This window comes from Theropithecus gelada, chromosome 1 (genome assembly GCF_003255815.1).
Source record: "Theropithecus gelada isolate Dixy chromosome 1, Tgel_1.0, whole genome shotgun sequence".
NCBI classification, from domain to species: domain Eukaryota; kingdom Metazoa; phylum Chordata; class Mammalia; order Primates; family Cercopithecidae; genus Theropithecus; species Theropithecus gelada.
Genome location: NC_037668.1, coordinates 191743653 through 191766931, shown reverse-complemented (window position 1 = coordinate 191766931; position 23279 = coordinate 191743653). Strand labels below are relative to the sequence as shown.

Sequence of the window (23279 nt, the reverse complement as noted above, 5' to 3'; positions counted from 1 at the left end):
TTTGAAGAGCCATACAGTTTTCAGTAACAACTTTCCTGTTGCTTACATATTCTAAAACACAAATGTGGATTTTTGTATTTTAGTTATGTTTTATAAAGGGATTTATTGGCAACATAGCTTGCATTCCAGTTACTTTTTGTATTTTATCTGACCCTTTTACAGAAGCTGTCCAACATCTTCCTCTCTGCCCTAAAAAATAATTATGCTTTTAATTAATCTGAAGTCTTTTAGTTACATTTACTGGCTATCTGGTTGTCTAGTTCCCAGAAGTTTTCTGTTCTGTGATGAACACCTTTAGTCGTTAGTATTTCAGTCCCTCTTGATGGGCACAAACTGTTGGCAGATAGTTCAGGAACCAGGTGACAAACATTCTTACTGCTTAAGTATGTACTGTCCAGCAATGCCACACATTTATTTATTTATTTATTTATTTATTTTATTTTATTTTATTTTTTTACAGAGCTCATGGATGAGAGCTGAAGAGGTTTGTCGTTAAAGGAAGATTTCTGAAGCAGGAGTAGCAACATGGCTGCCACTACTGTCACTGTGTTGCTTATTTCACTATAAAACCCCTCAAACTGCAGGCACCAACAGTGGTAGAAGGGAATCCCAGTGAGGGTGATGACTCTCTTGGACACCTGTGACACAAGGATTAGGAGGTCCCACAGAAGGGTTAGGACACATTTGACTTGCAACAAACACTTTGCTGTGCTTCTACAGGACCCTGCTGCAGTAGATTTCAGTAATCTATGGCAAAATGGTTGGACAATCCAACCAGAAGTGTCTTGAGGTCAATGATCTCTGTATAAGGAGAATGATATGCTAGGCTTCTGCTGAAGAATTGCAGACCAAGCAAGGTATCAGAAAGTGTAGTGAAAAAAATACAAGGAGGCACCTGTTCTTGTTGCATCTTTGTGGATGTATTATATAAAACTTTTAATAAGATACTTTTAAAGTGTTGAGTCTTTTTAAGATTATGTTTCTACTAGCTAGTGTAACCATTCTATTCAAAGCAGATTTTGATGATATTTGTATGTTTTAGAATACTATTCAGTATTAGAAACTCTTGAGTGTTATATTATAGGAGCATGTTTTTTATCATCTGGGTGTTAAAGGCATTCAGAGATATTTCTTGATAAATATCAAGGGCATCATTGGGAAGATATTTATTCTTATTGCATTGGGGTTGCAGATATGACACTGTATAAAATAAAACCTGTTCCTTGCATGGGAAAATTTCTTTTTCTTTTTCTTCGAGATGAAATTTCACTCTTGTTGCCCGGGCTAGAGTGCAATGGTGCAATCTTGGCTTGTTGCAACCTCCACCTCTCGGGATCAAGTGATTCTCCAGCCTCAGCCTCCCAAGTAGCTGGGATTACAAGCACGCACCATGATACCTGGATAATTTTGTATTTTTAGTAGAGACAGGGTTTCACCATGTTGGTCAGGCTGCTGTCAAACTCCTGACCTCAGGTGATCCACCTGCCTGGGCTTCCCAAAGTGTTGGCATTACAGGCGTGAGCCACCACACCCAATGGAAAATATCATTTCTAAACAAATATTTAATTGGTATGTTAGCTAAATGCCTCATTTTGGAACATAATTCAGAAGTTATCTTGTCCATGTTTTCCTTAAATCAATTGATATTTATGATTTTTAAAAAGTTCCCTGGTAATGTGCCTCTTATTTTAGTTCCTTCCCATGAATAATGTATTTGAGCTAGTTGTTTTAAAAATTTTAATACATACCTTTCAAGGTATGTATTTTTCACATTTATTTCTTGGGTGAACTTTTTTTTTTTTTTTTAAGTGGAGTCTCCTAGGCTGGAGTGCAGTGCAAGATCTCAGCCCACTACGATCTCAACCTCCTGGGTTCAAACGATTCTTCTGCCTCAGCCTCCTGAGTAGCTGGGATTACAGGCGCATGCTACCATGCCTGGCTAATTTTTATGTTTTTAGTAGAGATGGGGTTTCACCTTGTTGGCCAGGCTGGTCTTGAACTCCTGACCTCAAATGATCCACCTGCCTCAGCCTCCTAAAGTACTGGGATTACAGGCATGAGCCACCATGCCTGGCCTTGGGTGAATATTTTCTTGATATATGGTGTTTCTAAACGAGTGGGTTATCTTTCACCAATATTAATGAAAAGACTTCATCTTGGAGAAACTAGCTATGTTATTTATTTTAAATAAATACCTTTGTTACTTAATAACAGTGTTTTGGACTTTTAAGATGTAATACATATTTGAGAATTTGGAAAATACTGAAATAAAAAAGAAAATAAAAGGTGCTTAAAATTCCGCCACAGTTAAGATTTTGGTGTATCTCCATTCCAGATATCTACATGTGCTGTCCTCCCTGCCTCTTCAAAAATAACAACAAACTCAAACAGATATACTGTTTTGTGTTTAGTATTTTCTATAGATACTGTTTTCTGGAGTAAGATTGTATTATTTATCAATAAACCTTTTCCTTCTGCAAAGAAAATGCCCATTCAAGACTATTGGTGTATGTATTTTAATAGTGTGACATATATTGAAGTATTTGCCATGGAATGTGTTTTTAATTTTCTTTTCTTGATGTACAGTCAGCCCTCTATATTTGTGGGTTCTACATGAATGCAGTCAACTAACCATGGCTTTAAAATATTTGATAAAAGTGTATGGTTTCATCTGTACTGAATATGTATAGCCTTTTTTCCTTGTCATTAGTCCCTAAATGATACAGTATAAAAACCATTCACATAGCATTTATATTCTATTAGGTATTATAAGTAATCTAGAGATTAAAGTATATGGAAAGATGTGTGTAGGCTATATAGAATATTACCCAATTTTATATAAGGGACTTAAACATCTATGGATTTTGGTATCTGGGAGTTTTGGGGGGTCTTGGAAACAATTCCCCATGGATACCAAGGGACAACTGTAATTGGTTATCCAGTTTGTCCTAAGATACTGATAGTCATTGTTTCTGAAGTTTCTTGTTAATTCTTGGATTAGTGTTTCAGCTTATTCACAGACTCTAGAATTCACAATTTATTTTAACTCTTGGTAGAAGTGACGACTTGTAAGATGTAGTATTAAATGCAATTTGATTGCCGTTAATGCAGTTAATGTACTGTTATATTCTTTCTCCAAAAGAGAGAAAGATGGAGTCTGATTTTTTTTTTTCTCCATCATTCTCTATCACTCTGGCTCAGCTCCATATACTTAACCTTTCCATAAAGAATTTCTTGAAGCCTTGCCATCTGTTTTAGAATTTGCCAAGTTCTTTGACTTTTTTTGATATGACCTTCTGATGTGACAAGCTGGCTGATCTGACATAAAGAATGTGAAAAAGAAGAGATAGAGATGGGAAAAAAGAATAAATATGGCTGGGGTTTAACTCTACCAATGTATACAAAATTACATACAGGTGTTCCCCTGTTTTCACATACAGTGCTTTCTTAAAAATACACTTGTCTGGAAGTAGCCAGAAAGAGTCTTGGCCCAAAACCCCCTAACAGCAGTTATTGTGGCATCTCTACAGTGGGGAATGTTGTCGGAGTTATTAAGATATTATTTTAGGCATGTAGAGAGGAAAAGGGGTCCTTGGGAAATTTTCATTTTTTAAAGCGTCTCTGGAAAAGTTTCTTGTAAAGCCCCGGCTCTTAGAGCCAGGCCAGCAACCTATAATATGTAAATGCCAGCCATTAGAAACTGGGTCCACCTGACATGGCAATTCCCATGGCCTTCTTGCCCTTGTCCCACATGTTCCTGGCAACATGGCTGCCCACATATATCCTTGCATGTGGAGAGCATCATGGCGCCCTGTATTTGCATATTAAAAGCTAGGGTGGGAGGGCTAGCTTTTTCCACCTGCTACTTGAATGACATGCCTAGTCAAACCCATCCCCTGAGCCCTATGCAAATCAGGCATTGCCTTCTCCAGCCTCTGCATATATACCTGGTTAGTATCTGTGGCAGGTGGTGTTCTGTCTCTTGGCTTTGGAGCCCCTCTCCCTCTGTCTCTGTATAGGGGAGCTGCTGCTTTTTTTCTTTGCCCTTCTTTCTTGCCTGTTAAACTCCCCGCTCCTTAAAACAAAACAAAACAAAAAATATGCTGAAGTTAAATGTATAAAAAGCAGGCAGTAGACTTTATATTTCATTTAGGAATAGCAAGTGGAGAATACCCAGAGAACTAAAAGTAGTTTAAAGTCTCTGTTTATAGTTGACCTTGTAGGCATAGTCTTCAGTGACATGTTTCTAGCATATTCTTTGGTTCTCTTTTCCTCTATAAACATTTGAATTATTGGGCTAAATCCAGTAAGTATCCAGCTGAGGCTGAACCTTTCTGCTTTTAGCTTACCTAATGATTCCCTCTCATCCATCCCCAAGCACATTCAACTTACATTTGCTGAAGTATAGGCTGTATGTTCTCTCTTGTATTTTTGATACCTAGACTAATACTTGGTATACAGAAGGTGCTCAAATAATATTTGTTGAATGAATGAGTTTATCATTGTCTTAATTGTATAAGATTTGAGGCCTACAGTTCTTATTAGCGTCAATCCTTTGCTGCTTTTGTTATTTTTACTCATACAAGATTAAAATGGGGATAGCATGGTAAAATACTGAAGAAATTTTAGGAACATTGTGATATAAATATGGTGCTACTGCAGAAGTTGAACTTTAGACTGGCAGGTAGGATTTCTGTAGAGTCGTTAAAAGTTAAACTATTAATTTGGCATTGGGAAGGCACTTTAGGGTAATCATTGATTAATGGGCATAAATGTGGCAATCGGAAGTTTTTGAATGTGTTAGACTGTGTGTGCTTGTACAAGAAAAAGTGGCAGAATATGTGAATAAAACAAAGGAAAACGAAAGACCTCATACATTAACAGACTCTTCTGTTATAGGGAGTATTCCTGTTTTAAGCAAGTTACAAATATTGTATTCCTAGACTAATACAGTTCAACAAGTACTTTGAATTCACTTTATCTAAAGTGAGGGATTTATTAATGTTCACAGCATTCTTCTTACCTATAATTTCCAGTGTGACATATTGAAAATATTTTTTTAACCCATCACATTTCACCTTGTTTTCATTGTCAACCTATGGGTGGGCTGAGAGATTTGGAGAATCTTTGGTGCTTCAGTCTCACAAGTTTGTGATGATCTGATGCATCTTTTGGAACCAAGAAGGAGAATAACTTCTGGAGAAGTGTTGGATTTAGAGTACTTCTTCACTTTGAGGAAAGAAGATGAGCTATACACACAAATACACACACATATGTATATCCATATATATGTATGTATGTATAAAAGTAGTCAGTAGAGTGGCCTAATACCAATAAAATAGATAAGAATAAGACCATTTCAGCATTCATTCTGGGAACCCAACACTTTTATAGCACAACAACATTGAGTAAAAATGCTGGTACCTCTTTATATTACTGGCTTTAGCAATAAAGCCAGTATCTACTTTATTCTATGGTTCTGTATCTAGCCCCCAGAGGCTGAGGAAAGTGAAAAGAGAACTTGGGAGACTTGGGCTAAAACCTTGTTTGTGAGAGAGTGTTGGGAAGATTCAGATACTAATATTTTAGTAAATCATCTTAAGATACATTCAATTTCGTAGTATATTTTGAAGCCTAGAAATATCTCTAAATATAGTTTATTTTGTGAACTTAAATTAGTTCAGTATCTTTATCACGATGTTTAAATGTCAGAGTTGAGAGAAGCAAGCAAATATTTGAAAGATAATTTTTTTTAAAGTAAAAGATCCCTTCCTTCCTTCCTTCCTTCCTTCCTTCCTTCCTTCCTTCCTTCCTTCCTTCCTCCCTCCCTCCCTCCCTCCCTCCCTTCCTTCCCTTCCTTCCCTTCCTTCCCTTCCTTCCCTTCCTTCCTTCCTCCCTCCCTCCCTCCCTTCTTTTCTTTTCTTTTCTTTTCTTTTCTTTTCTTTTTTCTTGTCTTGTCTTGTCTTTTCTTTTGTCTTTCTTCTCTTTCTTTCTCTCTGTTTTTTTGAGACAGAGTCGTACATTACCCAGGCTAGAGCAGTTACGCAATGGCTCACTGCAACCTCCGCCTGCCAGGTTCAAGCAATTCTCCTGCTTCAGCCTCCCGAGTAGCTAAGATTACAGGCATGCACCACCATGCACTGCTAATTTTTTGTATTTTTAGTAGAGATGGGGTTTCACCTTGCTGGCCAGGCTGGTCTTGAACTCCTGACCTTGTGATCTGCCCACCTTGGCCTCCCAAAGTGCTGGGATTACAGGCGTGGAGCCACCGTGCCCGGCCCTCTTGCCCTTCTTCATTCTCAAGATGCTCGGATTCTAGTTGCAGCTCCTAAATCATAGTTCTCTGCTGGTCTCCAGTATGTAAGCTGGTGGTGCTTACTGTTGAACTTTGTGTACATTTGAAAGCCCTCCTCAGATTTGAACTTAAGTTTCCATGAAGTAAAATGATACCCCATTATTAATTTCAAAGTAAAAAATTCTGTTAATTTACTTTTTAAGTGATATTTCTGCAATATTTCCCTTCTTGGACTTCACATTGATGATAGTTTTTAGGTTGTAATAATTTGGAGTTTGGATGGTCTACATTTACCACCAAAAGTTGTTCGCCCCCTCTTTTTTTAAATACACAAGTGATGAAAATGTCATGTAATTCTAAACATCTGATAAATACTTGGACTATATATATAAATATATATATTCTGCTAAAGAAAATTCTGGTCATGGAAAATTATAGATTGAATAGTTCGGAGAGAAGGCTATCAGAATGCAATTAAAACCTTTGCCTAATGGTATTTTCTTTTTTACTCTTTTAGGTAAGCAGAATTTTGTATAGTTTCTGTACAGCATTCAAACGTTCTTCCAGACAAGTGTCTGATGTTAAAGACTCAGTTATTCCTACCCCCGACAGTGATGTGTTTACCTTCAGTGTCTCTTTGGAGGTAAAAGAAGACGATGGAAAAGGAAACTTTAGGTGAGGCAGTTGGAAAGATTAAAAATTAGCATTGTGTCTGGAGTATAATATAGGCTCATACAAAATTTTAAGAAACTATAAAATGTTGGCATAAAGCCTCAAACTGATAAATATTTGATTGGTGAATGAATATTTTTATTCTCGTGCTTGTCAGATATTTCTTTCCTTTTTTTTCTTTTCTTTTTTTTTTTTGAGATGATGAGTTTCATTCTTGTCACCCAGGCAGGAGTATGCAATGGCACAATCTCGACTCATTGCTACCTCCGCCTCCTGGGTTCCAGTGATTCTCCTGCCTCGGCCTCCCAAGTAGCTGGGATTACAGGCGCCTGCCACCATGCCTGGCTAATTTTTGTATTTTTAGGAGAGACGGGGTTTCACCATGTTGGCCAGGCTTGTGTTGAACTCCTGACCTCAGGTGATCTGCCTGCCTTGGCCTCCCAAAGTGCTGGGATTATAGGTGTGATCCACCGCGCCCGGTCAGATACTTATTTTCTTAAAGATTTAAAAGATATTGATACTTGAGAAAATTTAGTAAAATAATAAAAGTAGAATAAAAACTATGATCTTGTCAGCCACAGTCACTTTTAACTTTGGTCTGTTCCCTTTGTTTATTTCTAGGGGAATTTTTACACAATTGTATATGTAAAAAAAATTGTAACCTTTTTTTCTTTATGTTAAGTGTGCTAATCAAAATTGTTTTTAACAGTAACTGATAATATATGGTTTGATCACCACTTAATTAACCATTTCTTTCTTTTGTATGTTTAGAATGTTTTCCTCCAGTTCAGATATAGACAGTTAATAGGAAACAGTTACATTATTTAATGCTCAACTTTGTTCCTTAGCTGTGCCTTTAATTCTAAGAGTAGTTGCTAGCTAGGTATTTTTATCTGTAGCTTTACAGACATAGAAATTGAGGTCATGTCAAAGTTGCTCAAGATATTTTTTCTTTTCAGATAAGACAACCCATATTTTATACATTGATTGTTTTAATTAATTAATTTGTAAGAATGGTCTAGCCTAGGCTAGAATTTGATTAACTTGTCCCTGTTATGTATCTTTGTCCATCTTTTATTTATATATTCATGGATACATCACAGTCATCTCAAATTCTATGTGTCTAAAAGTATGCTTTTCTCACTTCCTTTGCTTTGGATTTTACTGTTTTACAGGCACTTATGATCACCCAACCAGCTAAACCAGACATGTGACAGTCTTAACAATTTTAAGTAAACATTATTCCTAAATTTGTTTTAAAACTGAAATTTATCATGTTCTCTCTCTGTTTTTTTTTTTTTTTTTTTTTTTTTTTTTTGAGATAGAGTCTTGCTCTGTCACCCAGGCAGGAGTGCAGCGGTGCGATCTTGGCTCACTGCAACCTCTGCCTCTTGGGTTCAACCAATTCTCCTGCCTCAGTCTCCCGAGTAGCTGGGACTGCAAGCGTGCACCACCACTCAGCTAGTTTTTGTATTTTTAGTAGAAATGGGGTTTCACCATGTTGGCTAGGCTGGCCTCAAACTCTTGATCTCAAGTGATCCGCCTGCCTTGGCCTCCCAAAGTGCTGGGATTGCAGGTGTAAGCCACTGCGCTTGGCCATGTTGTCATTTTTAAGATCTTGCTTTTAACCTTAGTTAGCAGACAAAATATAAGGCTCTTATAAACTCAATTTAAAAAATAATAATGGCTGTGTTGCTGACTATAAAATTTGTAGTTTGCTGCCTGTGGCAAGGTGAGAGTTTAGTATATCTTAAGAATAAGATTGTTGTTGCTTAAATACTTCGTTGTTTTGTTCTAACCTTGGAATAGGTATTTTATAATTTTATTAGATTATTGGTAATTCCTTTTCCTTTTTAATATTTCAGCCCTGTGCCTAAGGATAGAGATAAATTTTATTTCAAATTAAAGCAAGGAATAGAGAAGAAGGTTGTGATTACAGTGCAGCAACTTTCTAACAAAGAATTAGCTATTGAAAGGTAAGCAGCTTGCTCCTGAATGCTACCAAAAACTTGTATTGACATTGTTACTGTCTCAGATGCATTGCTCAGTGTGGCTTTTCACTGTGCTTCATTTTCTCCAATTAAAAATGAGAATAATTAATAATACTTTATCTACTTTAAGTTAGATGTAACTGGTTCATTGAAAATCTCAATTGTTGGGGTAAGTAAACATGAAATGGCTTTAGTTTTTCAGCCATAACTGTTACAACTGGGTTTGTTCACATCCCTTTTTCTTGTTCCTTATTTACCTACAGCATAAATACTTTAACTTTTCAGTTACTTTCGATTACTCTGCCACTTAGCTGCTGGAATTTCAGAAACTTTAAAAGATACATATTTTTAAAATATATAAATACATACACATATACTTGTGTGTCAATTCACAGGAAAGCCATTCAGAAAACAAAGGAATGGTAGGATAAAAGATATAAATAAAGTCAGTAAGAAATGATAGTTCTGGGAAAAAATTTGAAATATAGATGATAGAGGAAAAGTTAATGTCTACAATATACATAAATTTCTTAACAATTGGCAGAAAGCAGAGGAGAAAAACAGGTCAGAGTATAAATAGATGACAGGAAAGCTATTGGATGGTTAATAAACATGTAAAGAGGTCCTGATTCACAAAAATATAGGGAAATATGAATTATAGTAACCTTAAGATATCAGATTGCAAAAATACGTAGTGATGGTGGGGTTATGGGGAAAAGGAATTCTCATACTGTTAATGGAAATGTAAAATGTATGTATGTCCTTTTTGAAAATCAGTTAGGCAACATATATAAAAATTTCAAAAATACCTATAATTGGACACATAGGTCTTATTTTAGGAAATCTGTGCTATTTGAAATAAAAGTATCACTATTTAAGGACATATCTGTAAGGATGTTTGTTAATAAACCTAATTCAAAGTTAATTCAATACCTAGTACTACTTTGTCTTTGTTGCTACATATTTGTTAAATTGAAAGTTGCTTTATTATGCCAAAAAGGAAGTGCTAAAAAAAATGATGGGGGCATATAATAAAGATAGGGTTTGAAGGGGCTCCAACTGGTTACTTCTCGGGCAATCTGAACAGTAAAATAATTAGGTACTTCAGTCAATTATCGGTAAGTACTGAAGTCAATCTGTACTTCAGTCAAACAACAAAGGATGTTTATTTAACTTTGAAGTATTATTTGTAGTGGCAAAAACTGGAAATACAGATACCTATTTAGCTTCAAGGAGCGAAGGAAGTTGGTGATGCTGAAGAGAAATAAAAGCCTCCTCATCAAGACTGCTGTATACTATGACACTTCCCTCTGTCTTCCCTCCATAGTCTCTAGACTGGGATGAGAGTGGGAGGCAATTCAGGCGCTGGCTGATGACATCATGGCCACTTCTGTTCCTCTTAAATCTAGGAGAAGGTATCTGGCCCCCAAATTATCTGCAGTTTTTTTTTTTTTTAGAAGGTAGGCTGTCTAGCTCCACTTTGTTCCCATCTTTGAATCCTGCCAGGCAACAGGAAGAGTTTTATTCAGCATCTTGGTACAGTGATGCATGCATGTGTTTTTAATTGCTTGCAAAGTTTGGCCATATGTAAAAACCATCTTTTATCAATTTTAAGATGCATGTGTTTTCATATTGAACATCTCTGAAATTGTAGTTTGTCTTATAATTGATGGCATTTTAAAAAAATACTTTTTAAGTTCTGGGATACATGTGCAGAACATGCAGGTTTGTTACATAGGTATATTGTGCCATGGTGGTTTACTACATCCATCAACCTGTCATCTAGATTTTAAGCCCCACATACATTGCCTATTTGTCCTAATGCTCTCCCTTCCCTTGCCCCCAAACCCTGTCAGCCACTGGTGTGTGATGTTCTCCTCCCTGTGTCCATGTGTTCTCATTGTTCAACTCCTACTTATGAGTGAGAACATGTGGTATTTGGTTTTTTGTTCCTGTGTTAGTTTGCTGAGAATGATGGTTTCCAGCTTCATCTGTGTCCCTGCAAAGAACATGAACTCAGGCTTTTTTATGGCTGCATAGTATTGCATGGTGTATATGTGCCACATTTTCTTTATTTAGTCTGTCATTGATGGGCATTTGGGTTGATTCCAAGTCTTTGCTATTGTGAATAGTGCTGCAATAAACATACATGTACATGTGTCTTTATAGTAGAATGATTTATAATCCTTTGGGTATATACCCAGTAATGGGATTGCTGGGTCACATGGTATTTCTGGTTCCAGATCTTTGAGGAATCGCCACCCTGTCTTCCACAATGGTTGAACTGATTTACACTCCTGCCAGCAGTGTAAAAGCATTTCTATTTCTCCACATCCTCTCCAGCATCTGTTGTTTCTTGACTTTTTAATGATTGCCATTCTAACTGGCGTGAGATGGTATCTTATTGTGGTTTTGATTTGCATTTCTCTAATGGCCAGTGGTGATGAGCTTTTTTTCATGTTTGTTGGCCACATAAATGTCTTCTTTTGAGAGGCATCTTATAATTATAGTTGTCACTTTTTTTCCATGAGATATAAAAAATAATGATGAGTCTTAAAATTGATGACTTTCTTAAAATCGATGAAAAAGAGTTGAAGATAAAGTATTTTTGATGTTGAATATTATGGTTCCAAAATAATACGGTTACATTTTACATATAGGAACCTTTTAGTTTTTAGGGGTAAGCATTATATATAGCAATGTTTTAAACTTTTTATTTGGAAGTAATTTCAAACTTACAGAAGAGTTAAAAACAATCAAACTAGTAGAGAGAAGGCCTGTATACTCTTTACCAAGATTGTTACCAATATCTCAGTGTTACCAATGTTACTAAAATCTCATATATTGGAGACATTTTACCTAATTTGCTTTGCATTCTCTTTCTTTTTTTTTTTGAGACAAAGTCTCGCCCTGTCAGCCCACCTGGAGTGCCGTGGCCTGATCTTGGCTCACTGCAACCTTCACCACCCGGGTTCCAGCTATTCTCCTGCCTCAGCCTCCTGTGTAGCTGAGATTACAGGTGTGCTCTACTACATCTGGCTAATTTTGTATATTTTTAGTAGTGACGGGGTTTCACCATGTTGGTCAGGCTGGTCTCGAACTCCTGACCTCAAATGATCTGCCTGCCTCAGCCTCTGAAAGTGCTGGGATTACAGGCATGAGCCACTGCGCCCAGCTTGCATTCTCTTTCTCTTCTCCCTGCTACTCCCTATACAAATACAATTGTTTTCCTGAACACTTTTAAGAGTGAGTTAAATACATCATGGCCCTTTTCTCCTAAGTGCTTTAGTGTATATTTTACAAGAATAGGGATATCGCTTACATCACCACAGTATACTTATCAACCTACGTGAATTTAGCATTCATACACTATTAATCTAACCTGCCATTTACCTTCCTATTTTGCCAGTTAACCTAATAATATCCTTTTCCCTCCTCCAGTTCAGGATTCATTCTAGGATTAGATATTGCATTTAGTTGCCATATGTCTTTAGCTTTCTTTAACCTGGAACATTTCCACAGCCTTCCTCTGTCTCTTAAGACGTGGACGTTTTTGGAGAATGTATCCATTTTTCCTCTTTTTAATATAACATTGCCCATTTTTTTGGCTTTGTTTAATATTTCCTTGTGATTAAATTCAGATTATATATTGCTGCATAAGTTATGTGTCCTTCACCAGAGTATCACATCTGGAGGTGCTTGATAGCCATCTGTCCCTTGATGATGATGTTAATTTTGATTACATAGTTAAGATGTCTGATTTCTTCCCTCTATGATTACTTTTTTTCTCCCTTGCAACCGGTTAGCAGTTGTGAAGAAACACATTAAGACCATGAAAATATGCTGGGCGCGGTGGCTCACGCTTGTAGTTCCAGCAGTTTGGGAAGCTGAGGCGGGCAGATCAGGAGGTCAACAGATCGAGACCATCCTGGCCAACATGGTGAAACCCTGTCTCTACTAAAAATACAAAAATTAGCTGGGCTTGGTGGTGGGCGCCAGTAGTCCCAGCTACTCAGGAGGCTGAGACAGGAGAACCGCTTGAACACAGGAAGTGGTGGTCGCAGTGAGCCAATTGCACTCCTGCCTGGTGACAGAGTGAGACTTCATCTCAACAAAACAAAACAAAAAAACCAACCACAAAAATATATCCTGCTCCTCATCAAAATTTCCTCCTTAATTTAACATTCTTTTATGATTCTTGTTGGATCTAGTCTGTACTATGATGATTGCAAAATGATTAATTTCTCAACTCTTGCCTTCTCTCTACATTTTGCGTTCAGTCCTTGGCATTCGGATGTAAACCAGAGCTTTCCCTTTTCTTCCATTTAACTACTTGTTATTGTTACAGATTCCTAAATTAACCCCCCCTCCCCCCAGTACTACATAATTGATTGAAGTACCTAATTATTTTGGTGTTCAGATTGCCCCAGGATCAACCAGTTGGAGCCCCTTCAAACCGTATCTTTATGACATGCCTCCATCGTTTTTTAAAGCATCATCATCCTTTTTAGCCTAACAAAGCATCTTTCAATTTAACAAGTCTGTAGCAACACAGGCAAAGAAGTACTAGGTATTGAGTTAATTTAACTTTGAATAAGTGTTATTTAAAAATCTTGGACTTTTATGATTAAGTGGTATATTATGCCTAAACTGTGCCTAAATGTGAAGATAGGCAATCTTTTCTTTTCTCAGTAAGTTCCAAGTTTGATCAACTTGAATATAGAAACCTAGACAAATATAGGTGAAATAGTTGAATGCCTAATTATATATATGTTCTTTGCTAACTGGGTAAAACATTTGCACACACATTTAAATATATTACACAAAACAATAACTTAGAAATGTTACTTTTTGCCCACTCTTATATTCATAAAACAATTTTATCAGACTCTCATAATCTTTAATATCAGTGTCTTCATCATCATTAAAGCTACTTTTTGAATAATTTTAAGGCATTTTTTCCAGAGCACATTATGTCAACTTCTGCCTGAGTTGAGAGAAAATGCCTTTTGAATCAGTATATGCTACTGTCATTAGATATTTTACCAAAAACATGAGTACACATTTGTACCACATTAGGACAATTCTTTTTAAAATTACTTTGAATACATAAATACTATATTGGTTTTATTTCTTTTTTAATTGACACAGAAGAGTTGTATTGTATACATGTTTTGAGAGATGTATACTTGTGGAATGGCTAAATTACATTGCTTTTATTTTAACATAACTATTTTGCTGATGCTAACATCTGACGCTTGCAACCATGGACTTATATATCCAACAGTAATTACTGAATCCATGTTAAATTGCGTTGCTTCCTTTTCCGCTGATTTTGTCAGATAATCTCTGTAAACATCCAAATGTTAATTGACTAAAATTTCTTCAGGTGAATGACTCTTCCCTAAACAATACTTTGTTCAGCATAACAGACAAAATTACCTGTGATGTAGAAGATTTTGTAAATTCTTGGATTTTTCTATGTTGGTAAAAGAAACGTTTGCATTTCATTGGGTTAAATGTGGTATTTAATATGTTTAAATCAGACTGTAAACAGTGGAATTTAAGGTTGTCCAGCAGGTGGCAGCCTTACCAAGAAAATTTTTAACACCTCCGAATCTTTTCTGTTAGGCAGGGTCTCACTCTGTCACCCAGACTGGAGTGCAGTGGTGTGATCCTGGCTCACTACATCTTCCATTGCCTAGTTTCAAGCGATCCTCTCATGTCAGCCTCCTGAGGAGCTGAGACTACAGGCACTTATGGCTAATTAAAAAAGTTTTTTGGAGAGATGGGGGGTCTTCCTATGCTGCCCAGGCTGGTCTTGAACTCCTGAGTTCAAGTGATCTTGACTTGGCTTCCTAAAGTGCTGGGATTATAGGCGTGAGCCACTGTGCCTGACTGAAATCTTTAATAACTGCTGCTGACAAGTTAATTTGTACTATAAAAACACTGGTGTGAAAGAAAATCCTTCAAATAACATAATTTTTGCTTATCTTCTGAAGGAGAAAATAAACTTTATCATTAAAAAAAATTTTTAAATCATTTTTTAAATTATGTAAAATTTTCAACATTCAGTTTTTTGTTGTTGTTGTTGTTGTTTGTTTTTGGTGACAGGACCTTGCTGTGTTGCCCAGACTGGAGTGCAGTGCTGTAATCATAGCTCACTGCAGCCTTCAACTCCTGGGGTCAAGCTATCTTCCTGCCTCAACCTCCCGAGTAGCTGGGACTACAGGTGCCCACCACTACTCTGGGCTAATTTTATCTTGTCTTACTTATTTTTCATGGAGACGGAGTCTCGCTTAGTTGTCTGGGCTGGTCCCAAACTCCTGGCTTCAAGTGATCCTCCTGCCTCAGCCTCCCAAAGTGCTGGGATTACAAGTGTGAGCCACCATGCCTGGCCAATATATATATATATATTTTTTGAAAAAATATATTATGAAAGAAGCCATTTCTATGTGCATCCAAGGGCTTAAGGGTTGTTTATATCTAGATATTTTGCAAATTATACTGCAGTTGTCTGTCTTGACCCGTTTGATAACAAGTACTATGTTGTTTATCCCAGAATCCCTAGCATATAGTATAGTGCTTGGAACATGGAGCTTTATGCTTAGCTACTTACTCCTGCTTAGCACTTTCTCAGTGCCAGGCACTGTTCTAGGTGGTATTTATGAGGTATAGGTACTATTATCTTCATTTTGCAGTTGAGGAAACTGAGGTACAAAAGTTACATAACTTGACAGAGGCTATAAAATTAATTTTTAACTAAGTACATCTGGTACTGGAATACATGTTCTTACTCTTTACTGCTTCTTTTTAAATACTTGGATAAATGAATAAAAAGTATATAAAATTTTATAAAGTTAGAGCATTGGCTAAATTTGTTATAAGATGGAATTAATAACTGAATATTGCACCAATAAAATCCTGTATTTTTTAGAGAATGTATGAAAACTGTTCTCAAGTCATGAAAACGTCCAGTATTCTTTTCCTATTCTTGATTACCTATGTTGGATATCACATACTAAGTTTTATTTAATAACTGGATATAAAAAAGCAATAATAATGGCCAACATTTAATGAACACTTACTGTTTGATGGCCATTGAACAACTTATCTAAACATGTGAGGAAGGTGCTATTATAATTACTCCATTTTTTTTTTTTTTTTTGAGACAGAGTCTTGCTCTGTTGCCCAGGCTGGAGTGCGGTGGTGCGATCTTGGCTCACTGCAACGTCTGCCTCTTGGGTTTAAGCAATTCTTCTGTCTTAGCCTCCCAAGTAGCTGGGACTACAGGCATGCACCAACACACCCGGCTAATTTTTGTATTTTTAGTAGAGACAGGGTTTCACCATATTGGTCAGGCTGGTCTTGAACTCCTGACCTCGTGATCTGCCCACCTCAGCCTCCCAAAGTGCTGGGATTACAGGCGTGAGCCACCGTGCCTGGCCTATTACTCTGTTTTTACAGATGACGAAACAGAGGTTTAATCAGGTTAAGTAACTTTGGTTACTTGGCCAGAAACTGGTAGAGCCAGGATTTAAACCAGGAGCATCTGATTTCTGAGTGTGTACTCTTAAAGGCTAACCCCAATTAAATCTTGGTTATATACTAGGTTTAAAATTAAGCCAGTTTGAAGATAAATGAATTGGTATTCTTTGGTATTTTTTCAGCAGAATTTAAAAGTGCGAACTTAGATGTTAGGGCATTCAAGTGATTGCTTAGGAATTTCAAACCCTCAGTGACTTGGGAGAAAAGCTGATTTGTAGAAGAGAAAGCCAACATTAACAACTAAGAGGAGAAAGCAAGATCATTGTATATGAAATGTGTGAGGAGTGGTAGGCTGAGGCTTACTTATGGAGGGCCTCCAACTGAGATGTTCAAGTTTGTGCACATGAGGTCAGGGTCTTCTGGTGTTCCCAAAACAGAAATGGTGATCATTTCTCTCCCTGACTAGCTGCCATTATTATGGGTTTTGGTATCACAACATACATAAATATTGCAGAAGATTTCTTGCATACGAATACATTGATATGTATTTTTAAAGCCTTGATAGTGTTTAAAATACATTATTACTAGCACTGTTACCTAAATGCATTATTACTAGCACTATTATTTAGCACCCACTTGGATGCTTTGAATAGTTTGCTATGCTCAATAAATATTCCAAAGGTCAGAAAAGAGAAGGGGAAAATTTTTCAGTCTTTGCTGTATTAGTGCTCTGTCTAGTTGATTTTTTTGCCAAGTATTACTTCTTATTTCATGATAAAATGATTCAAGTCAAATAATACCATATACATTTAGAAAATGAGCCTCTTTATTATTCTTTAACATGAAGAGGTTCCAATAATGGTAATTTCAGGCCTTGGGGAAGAGTAATGGGGAGGCAATTTTTGGCACCAGGGTTTTATGTCTGTCCTATCACTCTGTTCTCAGGGGTCTGTCCTCATATTAATACTTGTGCTAACCAGAATGAAGTAGTGATACAGCAAGCAGAATATAATGATTAGAGTTGTTATAAGCACACAACTCAATTTGCAGCAAGTAACATGGGCCAATACTGTTGGAAAAGAAGGATTTTCATGAGCCACTTCTATCTCACATTGATTTGGGGAGATATAATCATTATATATACATTAGAAAAAAAACCACATCATTTCTAAAAGGCAGTGATCGTATCAGATCATGTAGTTTGATCATTTGGAGAGTTCAGTGATGTGCCTCTTTCTGTAGCAATTTTGCTTCAGTTTTCAGTTTATGCTTGCTGGCTTGCAGCACAAACTTTATAATGAGAAACTGAAGTGATAAGAACCATACCCTGTAGCATGGGTGATTGATAGTACCTTTCTGTGTGTTATTTTCTTGAGGAAAAGATTTCCTAGACAAGGATTACTGAAAAAATCACCCCGGGACTCTTTTCTTCTTGTGAAACAGTTTTTTAGTGTGATTTGCCATCACGAAATTTGATGGACAGTAGAATTTGAATTGTTTATTATTTTTGACTGCTCTAACTTCTTGTTAGACCATTCTGAGGGTCTTTTGCTGAATTTACTTGGTACTTATTTTTACTTTTGCCTTAGCAAGTTGTTACCGTTTTATTTAAGAAAAAAGTCAAGTTACTGTCTTGAAATTGCCTAGATGTTAGTCTGATTTGGATGTTTTATTCTCTTATGTAAATTAGTACGTTTTTAAACTTTTACAGCAAAATAAAGAATTTTGGATGTTCTAATAATTTCTCTTAGAGGATATCATTCTTCCCCTTCCTGAAAATAGGAATAGATGAGTGGGATGACCCATCTTCTGCATAGTGTTTGAAAGCTGCCCTGTGAGCTTATTCACTTGTCCTGTTTGTGTTTTCTTTTAAGGCAGTAGAAAGATGACTCTCTTTTTCCTTAGGAAAACAGGCATTACTTACTTATACAAAAGTACTTTCATTGTTCTCTGTTAATGATTTCATGTGACAATTGATAGAAAGCTATTGGCATTTTCAGGTGAAAAATTTGGGGAGTGGATAATTGGAAGCTTCTACCTGACTCTCAGCCTTTGAAGTGAAACTTGTAATCAGCACAGAATTTTCAGCATCTTTTTATTGCTGGCTTCTGTTGGCATCCAGTCGGGAGAGGTGGCATCATGGTTTAAGTATTAAATGTGGATGTAGTACTATTACCTTTTCAGCATTGTATTTTAAGAAATACTTTTAAAATATGAGCAATGAAAGCATATATTGTTGTCTGTAATGTGTTCTTATAAGTTGATTGATTCTAGATGTTTTGGAGCTCATTAAAAAAAATTCTAGTTTGAAGTAATTGTAGATGCACAGGAAATTGCAATAATAGTATAGAGATGCTCCATGTATGCTTCCCCATTTCCCCCTGTGGTAACATCTTACATAACCATAGTACAGTATCACCGCTAGGAAATTGGCATTGGTACAATTTGCAGACTTCTATTGCAGCTCTTTTTGAATCCTTTTGTAAATCACAGTATACTCTATAATATAAAAATTTAATTTGTTGGTTTAAGAAATTTGGATATGTAGCCTGGCTGCTAAGTAATTGGAAGAGATTGGGTATTTTAACCCTATCCTGTCCAGTTATCATGTTATTGCCCCTTGGCTCCAAATCTGTCCTCTTACCTGATCTGCATTAATGGAGCTTTAAACATATCTTCTTTGCAGCAAGCACAATATTAAATTATGCCAGTAGAGGGTGTTGCAGGGACACTGCAGGAAGATGGGGTTTCTTTTGTTTCTGATGTGTTACATTTAGTGTTTTCTTGCTCTTGCTACAAGATCCAGGGACATCCAGTGATGCTGTGCTTTTGCTGATGTTTGGTTCAACCTAGCTGTGCACCCAGTGCATGCAGTCCCTCCGTGAGCTCATAGCTTTGGTTCTGTCTCAGTGAGGCCCTTCTACAGCCCTCCTGACACAGACATTGTGTGCCCCAGGCCTCATACCACACTGCCAGTGAGCTGGCTCTGGAAGCCCTGATTTCCTTTGCCCACCTGCCTGCCAGCCTTTGCTGGCTGCAGCCCAGAGGGTTATTTCCTGCTTGCCTGTCGTCCAACTTTGCCTAGGCAGTCCAGCAAACTTCTTTGCTATTCATTGGGCTGTAATCCTACCTTCTCCAGTGAGGTCTGAATACCAGCTTTGGCGAAAGGACCCAACTTCCAAGTTAGTTCTTCCTTATGGTACTCTCCCTTAGCTTTAGGGTTATAATTCTCTTTATAGTTACTCTACTATGACAATTAACAATTCTTTATAGTAATTTCCCCCTGTTTAGATTACTGTGTTTTCTGTCCTAATAGAATCCTGACTTACAGTATCTAATTGAATTAATATCTAATGATATTAAGCCATCCATAAAGTTTCTGATATTTTTCCAGGAAAAACAAAACAAAAAGTGGTTTAGATAATCTTTTTACTGTCACAGTAACGGCAAGGAAAAAACAACTATTTTTTCTACGATATGTTTATTTCCATTCCATGTAGAGCCTTTTTCATACTAAAGCAAGGAACCCTGCAAAGTAGATTATCTTTTATTTACTTTTTTTTTTTTTTTTTAACAGTGAGTAGGGAGCTAAAGCATATTTTTTTTTTTGCTTTGCTATGAAATCTAGCTTATAATTGGCAACACAAGTATTTGAATCAAGACCATCTTGCTATTCTTCCTAAAGCCTTTTCATTTCACTCTTCTGTATGATTTTTTCTTTCTTTTTGGGGGGCTGGGGGATGTTTACAGGGGTCAGTGTTAAGTACCTATAAATAGGATATGATTATTTTATTTTATTTCTTTAGTAAATATTGTTTAGTTACTAATATTTTATCTGTATTTGTAATAGTAACATAGTTGTTTTATTCCCTTTTAAAGATCTTTGGATCATTTGAAAGGAAGAGGGACTTAAAAATGTTATTTTTTTAAGTAGGACTTTAGGCAATTAATTAAAAGTTAAATATGTCTTATAGGTGAAATTTTGTGTTTGTACTTTAAATGTTTGATTTTTAAAATCTTCGTATATTTTAATAAATTTACTCATTCTTTTTATTTCCCTGTTATTTTTAAAATTTTTATTTCCTTTTTAAAATTTTATATATTTAGGTGAATTATTTCATTATTCCACTGTACTACAGAAAACTTAATTCTTTTATAATATGAAATGTCTGTGCTTTTAAGGCTAATTTTCTACTTGTATACTATATTTTATTCCATTTTGCCATCTCAAAGACATTGTTTGAGCAGTCTTTCTTCTACCATACTTGCTTGTTAGATTAGCCCATCCAGTCTCATGACTTTAAATATATCTATAAGTGGATGATTCCAAATGTTTATCTCTGACCTGTTGTCTCCAAACTTATATATTCAACAACTTCAGATCTTCATCTGGCATCTCAAAGTTAATATGTTCAAAAATCAAACTAAAAAATCAAGTTTGACACCATCCCAAACTTGTTCCTCCCGTAATTTCTCACAGTCTTATTAATTTTTAACTTGATCTTTCCAATTACTGTGGATGAAAAATTTCAATGGCATTTTCAACTCATTTTTCTCTCACTCTACATCTAATTCTTCATTAAGTCATATTAGTTCTACTTCCAACTGTGTGAAGAAAGATAAAACTCTAGAGGAAAGGAATTAAATAAAAAATACAAATAGAATTGGGAAAAAATGTAGACTGTAGATAAAAGAAAAAAAATTAGAAGAAAAACAAAAGAAATGACAATCGAGAGAAAAAGAAACAGGAACTCCAAGTCAAATTGCTAGGACTCTTATTTTATCAAAAGTTAATGTAGGTGCTTTTGCTGTAAATTTTCTCATTAAATTGAATTCATCATTTTTTGCCCATGTTTGGTTCAACCCTATCTACATGTGTTTTATGAGTGATAATCAGGAATCAGTAGCCTGTAAAATCAGCCTTTGTGAAGGAGAAAAATGGACTTTTGTTAATTAGCTGTAGCTATACAGGGGAAGATACTCCTTTTCTTTATGCTTTTAGATGTTTTTGAATTGTGTTTACAAGTATATTCAATTGAAAAAATACTTGTAAATTAGCACCCATTTATTTTGATGCATATATCTAGTATCTGCAAAAGTCCAAATAATGTATCACTATCTGAATGTCCTGCATTAGTCTTACTGAATGGAAAAGCAAAATAATTGATTTTAAATGTTTTAAGCAGGGATTAAACCATGTCAGACTTTGAAATTTACTGGTTTTCTTGTTATAATCATTTTTAATATATTTTAAAATCTGACTGTAGCTAAGTTCTCATTTTGTGTTTGAAGGGAGTTAGTAAAAGTACTCATATTTGGTGGGAGGATGGCTTGAATGAGGAGGTGGAGGTTGCAGTGAGCTGAGCTTGTGCCACTGCACTCCAGCCTGGGTGACAGAGCCAGAGCCTTTCTTAAAAAAAAAATGAAGAAAGAAAACACTCATATTTGAGTTATTCTGCATTTTAAATTTTGACCCTTTATTAATGTGAGAATTAATGGGAACATTATTGCTAAGGAGGGTTTTTTTTTGTTTTTGAAATGTATTCAATGAAAAGTTTTAAAAACATTGACCTAAAAATATTCTTCTTTCTGTATGTTATTTTCTCTGTACTGGTATTTTTTTTTTTTTTTGAAATTTATGGGTTGAAAATTTTAAAAAATTGACCTAAAATATTTTTCTTTTATAGCCTGTCTGTATGTTAAATTCTGTATACTGGTAGCAGCTCTATGGCAGTCCTAAGATCTATTTTAGGTTATTTTTTTTTTCCTGGTGGTTTTTCCTAGTGTTCTAGGAAATCTAAGATAGTTGGTTAGTTAGTTAGTTAGTTAGTTACATACATAGATACATAGATAGATAAAACGATTTCCTACCTGATGAATGAAAAGAGTAACCAATTTTTAAATCTGTCTTGCTGGTAAGTGTAAATCCTACTGGAGAGACTTCTTCCTATTACTGATATCACTGAAGTTACTAGAGTGAAATTTTCAGGATAAATAGCTATGGAGTACCCTCATCTGGGTTTGAATCTTGGCTTTACAGTGATCTTGGTCAAGTTATTTAACTTCTCTGTGCTTCAGTTTCCAATTTGTAAATTGCGAATAAAACTTACCTCTTAAGATTGTGGGGAGAAGATCAGCTAGTAAGTGTTCAAAATAATGCTTAATAAATGCATGCTATTATTACTATTAGTGGTACTATTACAATAACCACAGTTAAAATTTTAAGACTATTGGTCTTTTGTGAATGATAATCAGGAGTAAGTAACTTGCAAAATCAGAGTAGACTGCCACCGTCAGAAGGCAAAATCTTGGCTAGAGTTCTTTAGAACCTATGTGTATGTACAGGCAGTCCTTGCTTTGTAGTTATGGTATACATTATTTTCTCTTACCGTGGTTCAGTTATAACACTAGTCTCCCAACCACGTGGTTCAAATTTCTGTTACCATAGTATATTAACAGAGTAATTGCATATCAAACTCGGCTGTTCAGTCCACAAGTCACGATATACATACATGATTAGTGACCAATCATGTCACTTCTTCCAAAGTCTGCTGGTGATTGGTCACTTTGTATCTGTTATTCACTTTACTTTCAGATAGCAAAGTATGTGGTTGTGTTGCCTCTTTGTCTCTGGTAATAAATCCATTTGACATTTTACAAAAATAGATAATCCAAAGAGGAAATTGGCCAACAAAGATAACAGTGCTACAAAGAAATGAAAAGTCATAATGCTGAAAGTGAAATTGCATGTAATTTTAGAAGATGCACAGTCTTAGAAGATTTCAAAATGACAACAGCAAAATGAAGACAGGATGACACCTAGGCCTGTTTAA

At 35.9% G+C, this 23279-nt stretch overlaps 1 protein-coding gene across 1 annotated transcript in view; it reads left to right on the top strand.

Moving 5' to 3' along the window:
• RABGAP1L (RAB GTPase activating protein 1 like) overlaps positions 1-23279 on the top strand; it is an 802566-nt gene that overhangs the window by 87831 nt on the left and 691456 nt on the right. Inside the window, exons 6-7 of the mRNA XM_025368997.1 lie at positions 6813-6970; positions 8833-8943. Coding sequence (XP_025224782.1) covers positions 6813-6970; positions 8833-8943 — 269 coding nt within the window. The remainder of the gene's footprint in view (positions 1-6812; positions 6971-8832; positions 8944-23279) is intronic.